Below are 6,529 nucleotides of genomic sequence, written 5' to 3' on the forward strand. Positions count from 1 at the left end.
CTGCAACTCGTTCCATGAGTAAGCCCAAAGGCAATTAAAAAGTACTACTGCATGGGTCAAAAGTAAACATTACATTAATTAAGCTGCGTTACGCTATAAAAGCACAGCTGTCAGTTGGAGAAAGGTTGCAAGGTTGGTCGTGATGAGTTATGAGCACAGGTGTGAAGTCTGACAATAATATCCATAAAAAACAAGTTTTACTGGAGTTAAGCCCCAAAACATTACAACAGGCTTCACATCACTATCAAAGGAAGTGATGATGCGTATTACTGTTTGATTCTTGAAACCTAAAGTATACCAGCAACATGTGGAGCGCCATCCCTCTGACTGTACACTTCAAAGAAAATGTTGGCAAAGTGAAACCATCTTTTGATTGGCTTTGTTTCTTGCAAATCATTTTTAGAAGATAGACAGACATACAAGGATATTTTAATAGTGGAGATATTGTTTATTTTTCATCTTGGAATACGTACTTTATTAAAAGATTTAGTCAACAGTTTCATGCTGGATGAGCATTGGTTCATTTTCCAATGTTCAGATAATAAATGTCAGGATTCTCTTGGCAAAAACACAGCAACACTCTTTACTGCGTCAATTCATCACCACATATGACAAAAGAAAAGATCACTCATCACACACACTCAACAATGATACGACAGAAATACACCTACAGTGATTCAAGATTATCAGTGATGACGTGTCTGAAAAAAGAATTTCATGTTACACTCAAGAACATTTAAATAGATCACAGCACTACAGTTTCTGTAAATCCACAGCAGAGCAACAAAGTCATTACAACACACTTGGTGCAAAGTAGATACAGTTTGTCTCATTTTGTTTGTTTTCTTAAGAAACAGCTGTCAGACTTTCAGTTGGTGTGAATATGTAGAGATTGCAACATTCCCAATAAACCACACGTCTATTTTCTTTGAACAAAAATGATATCTCACTTTCAGAGGAGGGTAGAATGCACTATCACATCATGCTTATAATGACCACTTATGCTGGGAGGAGTACTAGTGTTTATTACCATGACTGTTAGTTTCAGTAGAGCTTCATCTACCAGAGAAAGCCTCATGTTGTCCAGCAGACAGCTGCAGCAGCTTAAAGGTTTTTTTCAGGAAAGGGGTTCGCTACATGCTGACTTGATGTCTTGGACAAAGATTTCTACTTATTTTTTCCACCACATGAAGCAACTTCTTACTCCAAACGCTGAGTAAAGTTGTCTGGGAAAAGTCCTTTTTGAGCACCAACTCCAAGTGTTAACCAGTCACTTTCTTTGATCCCTGTGAGCCAGCCAGCATCCTGCAGCAACCACAAAAACATCACAATCAGCCAAATAAGACGTGTTAAGTCCTTCTGTCCAGCATGGTGCTGACTTTCAATTATGAGACTTTTGTGTCACCGGCTGCTCTCACCTGATCCTCTACTGAAGCAGTGGGAACCACCAAAACCACATCACCTCTCTTCAGTTCTAGTTCATCGGAATTTGCAGCTTCAAAGTCGTGCATGGTCTCCACCTGCAAGACAAAAAATACCCTCATCACCTCTCCTGACACCAGAGTGCGTATGTTTACTTGTGCTAAAAACTATGTACTGCATACATCAGAAGTGATTGCATCCCTGTGCAGTAATGCCAGTTGATTCTACATTGAATCAGTTCTCTATAGCTGCATTCTTTCTAAGTAGAACCGTAGAATATCTCCTCTGATGCACAAAAAAATCCCTCTATAGATATTATATACAAAAATTCTGCTCAAAGTAGAACCTCAAAGAACCAAAGTGAGTCCAGTTGTGGTCTCCATCAGTCCACCTGCATGAACATGGTTCTACAAAGAGCTGAGAGCAGCAGAACCTTCTCAGTTCTGGACCGTTGGACTGTGTCTATCTATGTCTGCATCATGGCTCCACATGGAGAAGACCTGAACAGAGGAGGAGAAACATCTGACTGAGAGACTGGACAAAGATGGAAAAGGATCCAGAAGATCAGTGAGCAGCTAGAACCCAGTGCAGCCCAGTGTGAGCAGGAACCAGGAGGTCCAGAAGGAGCCACAGCAGCACTGATCAGGGCTGCAGTGGTCGTCCTCCTACAACGACTCCACGGACAGTCAACTACTGTCACTATGGAGCTGTGGACACCAGACAAAGGCAGCTGCTTCAGACTTGGCACAGGGCTGATCAATGGAGACCAGAGTTAGTGTGAAGCTCACACAGTGTGAAGGACACTTCAGAACATCAGCCTCTATGGACGGAGGAGCAGAACTAAACCTGGCTGCTGCTCACAGCTAAACTTCCACATCAAAGTTCACCAGAGAACATGAACAGAAGCCTGATGGATGCTGGAGAACATCCTCTGGTCAGATGGAGATCAATGTGTTGGGCTCACATGGAGTCCAGATGTTTGGTGTGGACCTGACCAGGACCACCACAGTGGATGCGTCATCCTGACAGTGAAGAACTCAGTTTCAAAACAACTGAAAGTTGTTCAAAAATACTAATTTGTCCAACTTTGACCTGGACAGTGTGAGTCCTGAGCTGAGTCCAACAGAACTCTTTGAGGTGTTTTCCAGAGAAAGGAGGAGCAGCACAACCCCTCCAGCAAAGAGCAGCTGAATGAAACAGAGTGAAGAACGTGAGAACATGTGAGCAGAACTTAGTGGACTCTGGTCTCCTCCATGCAAAGGAGGATGGAGTCTGTCAGCAGAAATAAAGGTGGACACACGAAGAACTGAAGGAACTAAAGAACCTCAGGAATGAAAGATGGACTCACTTTAGTTTAGTTCCTGCTGTGGAGCCTGAATTTAATCTGTGAAATCTGAACTGGTAGTTTGTAATCTGATATCAGAGACAGTCCTCTACTGCTAGAAGTAATCTGATTACTGTGAGGGGATACAGGTTGGAATCATTTGACATTGAAGTGATATTGCACTGCCATACACTCACTGCTGTTGTATACTGTAGCTTTTGTTTTGCTTCTTTAAAGGATTTGTTGTGAGCAGGTGGAAAAAGTCTCACCTTGTAAAGAAAGTCATCAGGCAGTCCTGACACGCCTCCTGATGGACTCATGTGTTTCATGGCCTGGGTTTCAGTCGCCATGCCATTGTCACTAATGGTGGTGGGAGAGATGATGTCAGCATCCCGGTCATCGTCACCTTCATTGCTTGAAGCAGGTTCAATCACAACAGACGGGATCGGCATGTTTTCCTGCAGAGAACAGTCAGCGTTAATCTAAGAATCACATCTACAAAGCTCTTCATTGGCAGCGATAAAAGGGTGCAGAACGAAATCAGGGGGTTGGAAGAACAATCCCGAGCTGTTTAAAGGAGTGAAGAACATGGTTTTTCAGTGTGTTAACATTTTACTGATCGTGCTACATACACTGGATGCATGTTGATCATTACCACTGATATTTATTATTTAAAGCTGGAATGCAGAACTTCAACAGATTAATGAATGTCTGTTAGAATCAATCGGATTGTGTTCACACACAGCTGATTCGGCCTCTCAGCTGCTGGTAAGTCTGTCTTTCCATCAAAGAACACCAGTTATAAATCTGCAGTTAGTGGAGACATTCCTGCACAGCTGCACCAGCAGCGATGGGTTAGGGTTGGTGGTAAGGAGGGGAACTGTGTCGCAGAGCAGCAAAAGCAGCTACAAGTATGGTGGAGACTATGACAGAAAACCTGAGGAAGCATCCAGGAAACGCTTCTAATGCAGCAGATAAAATGCAGCTTGATTGCAGTGTGAAGACGGAGGATAGGGAGGCGTACACCCACAGCGTTTGTGTAATTACTCTCACTACCAGAAGGAGGAGACAAAAGCTCACCAACAAAGGTATAACGTTCCTCTTATCTTCCTTATTGACTGTGCCTTGGTATTTATATGATATCTTTTTGAGCTTTTTGAGTGATTCCTCTTCTGTCTGTATTCTAGAATATTTTTAACTTTGATGGGAGTTTTGTAAAAGCTGATGTTACTCTACACAGATGAAGTGATTATGCTGAATTTGAGTGAGTTGTCTTTTGTGCATTAATGTTTTGTCTAAGTAGGAGTCCCACATTGTTTTGTAAATGATAAAAATTTACCGCTGGAGCTGCTTCACCTGGAGAAGTTTTGGGATCTTCAGCAGGAGGAATCTGTGGGCAGAAACAATGTCACTAACAGAACACAACCAGCAACTGCTGCCATCACATTATCCGCTGCACGTCATTTACAAACACCTCAGAGCTGAAGCGTTTTGAAGTACGATCAGAGATAAACAGGAATCCTACCTAATAAAACAGTTTCTACAGTCGACCAAAATACTGCAGCATGGGAGCTTTTTTCATGATTCAGGAGAAGAACAGGAAAACAGGTTTCAAACTCTGACCATGACCTGACGATCAACACATCTGTATTATTAGACCATTAAACAAACACAGGTTTCTAAGTGATTCAAAGGAATGAATAGCCCTAAGTGCTGATGCAGCAAACAGAAGTATTTGCACTGTTTGACAACAGGACTTGTCGCATCACCGCAGTTAGGATCAAGACCTCAAGCAGACAGTACTGCTCAAATATCAGATCCCTCCATCTTCATAGATTCTTTGTTTTTCTGGTTGAAATCTCGATAGCAGCTTAAGCTACTCATGAATTAATGACTATGAAAGTCTGGTTTTATTCTGGTTGGTTATCCTAATTATCGAATCAAAAATCTGAATAAATTCTTGCTTGTGAGACAGTCTCTACCTACAGATCTGAAAATGAGCCCAATGAAGTCTTTACAAAACTACATCATGACAAATAGAACTCCCACAAGAACAGAGGTTTATACTGTGTGAGAATTACATATGAATCAAAGAATGTTTCTGTAGCAAGCAAATCACAGATACACAACTATTTTCTGTATGTTCAAAAGAAAACTGTCATCAGCACTTTTATTGTGATTCCGTTTTTCAGTTGTTGCTACTGAAAACCCTTCAAAGGTGAAATGGATTAAAAATAAGAATAATAAGAGAAAAAAATAAGAGAACCAGCGTAGCAGCATACCTGACCGAGCTCAGCATTGTCAGAACTTGGAGATCCAACCGTCAACTGTGGAAAGAAAACCCCGTTCAGTCAGATGATTCCTTCAAATAACGAGCTCATGACACTGAGTGGAAAACAAGAACAAAGCTAAAACCTGAATCTACACATGAGGAAGAGAAGGATGAAGGTAAGGGGGGGTGAGAAAAGATGATGATGATGGCGATCATAGTAGTGATGAAGATGATGAGGATAATAATGATGGTGACAGTGATTAAGGTACTGTCTTTGTACACAGCTTTGAGAAGAACAGTGTAATCAAGGTCGGACCTCCTTGTTTACAATGGAGACACGGAGTAAAACATCCCATAATGGCCAAGTTGAAGAAAGCATACTGGAGAACTGGTGCAAAGCGTAGGGGGAAGAAACGGAGATGCAAGCCCTGTGTGGCTGGACGACAACACTCCTGACTCGAGTGGAGCCTGATTCCGGCCTCACAACGGTACAAGCCGACAGAGACTCAAGAGCGAGTGGAAAGAACAAAGATGGAGGTGTGGTGCTGTTTGTGATCCATAAACTGCGGTCATACTACGTTGAGGGAGAAGATCTACTGTCCGGAGAAATTCACTCTGTACACTGCGGACATTATGTACAGATCTGAGTTCTGCCACAGTCAGAAACACTCTGATCATACAGCTATTTTGGCGTGTACCAAAAATGGGCAGGAAGGTGAGTACAAGAGCCTGATGACAGCCTTCACTGACTGGACTGGTAAGAACTCCCTTCTGCTGAACATCTCCAAGACCAAGGAGATGATCATGGACTTCTGCAGGTCTCAGTTACAGCCTGTCAGCATCAGAGGGGAGGACACTGAAATGGTGCAAACATAGAAATATTTAGGTTTGTGCCTTGACAACAAACTGGACTAGTCCATGAACACAGAAGCCATTCCACTTAAGTCTGCAGATGGGTGGGGTTCCGGTTCTGTAAAAAACATCATGTCTTGTACCAGTGCCCAAAGCAGTCATTTATTTGTCCACAAATACTGTTCTTCCTCAGGAGATGAAGATCCTTCAGTGTATGTAGTGAAATACTACATATGTTCTACCAATCAGTGGTGGCCAGTGTTCTTCTCTATGCTGTGGTCTGGTGCGGTGGTAGCATGACTGAGAGGACCACCAGGCGGCTGGATGGGCTGGCAAAGACGTTTGGACTCGCTGAGGACTGCGACTGAAAGGTGCATACACAGCACAGAACATCCATCCTGAACAATGTCAACCACAATCTTCACAGCATCCTGGCTGGACAGAGGAGCAGCTACAGTGGTGGATCACTGACCGGTTCAGGAGCTCCCTTCTCCATCAGGCATCATAACACCTTGGTCAGTTAGTAACTCAGGACCTGGACAGTTGGCTGCATCACTCCAGTGACTCAATTGGGCAATAAAGTAAGTGATTATAGTGATGATGATGATGATTATAGTGATGATGATGATGATTATAGTGATGATGATGATGATGATGAT

General features: G+C 42.7%; 1 protein-coding gene across 1 annotated transcript in view; it reads right to left on the bottom strand.

The window, feature by feature from the left end:
* Positions 1-427: 427 nt before the first annotated feature.
* LOC103373870 (amphiphysin) overlaps positions 428-6,529 on the bottom strand; it is a 26,349-nt gene continuing 20,247 nt past the window's right edge. The window contains exons 19-23 of the mRNA XM_008303877.1: positions 5,029-5,073; positions 4,086-4,136; positions 3,016-3,204; positions 1,419-1,520; positions 428-1,305 (exon numbers count right to left, since the gene is read on the bottom strand). Of these exons, the coding sequence (XP_008302099.1) occupies positions 1,201-1,305; positions 1,419-1,520; positions 3,016-3,204; positions 4,086-4,136; positions 5,029-5,073 (492 nt within the window). The 3' untranslated portion in view covers positions 428-1,200. The remainder of the gene's footprint in view (positions 1,306-1,418; positions 1,521-3,015; positions 3,205-4,085; positions 4,137-5,028; positions 5,074-6,529) is intronic.

The sequence above is a fragment of the Stegastes partitus genome, unplaced genomic scaffold (assembly GCF_000690725.1).
Source record: "Stegastes partitus isolate 25-593 unplaced genomic scaffold, Stegastes_partitus-1.0.2 Scaffold2087, whole genome shotgun sequence".
NCBI lineage: Eukaryota > Metazoa > Chordata > Actinopteri > Pomacentridae > Stegastes > Stegastes partitus.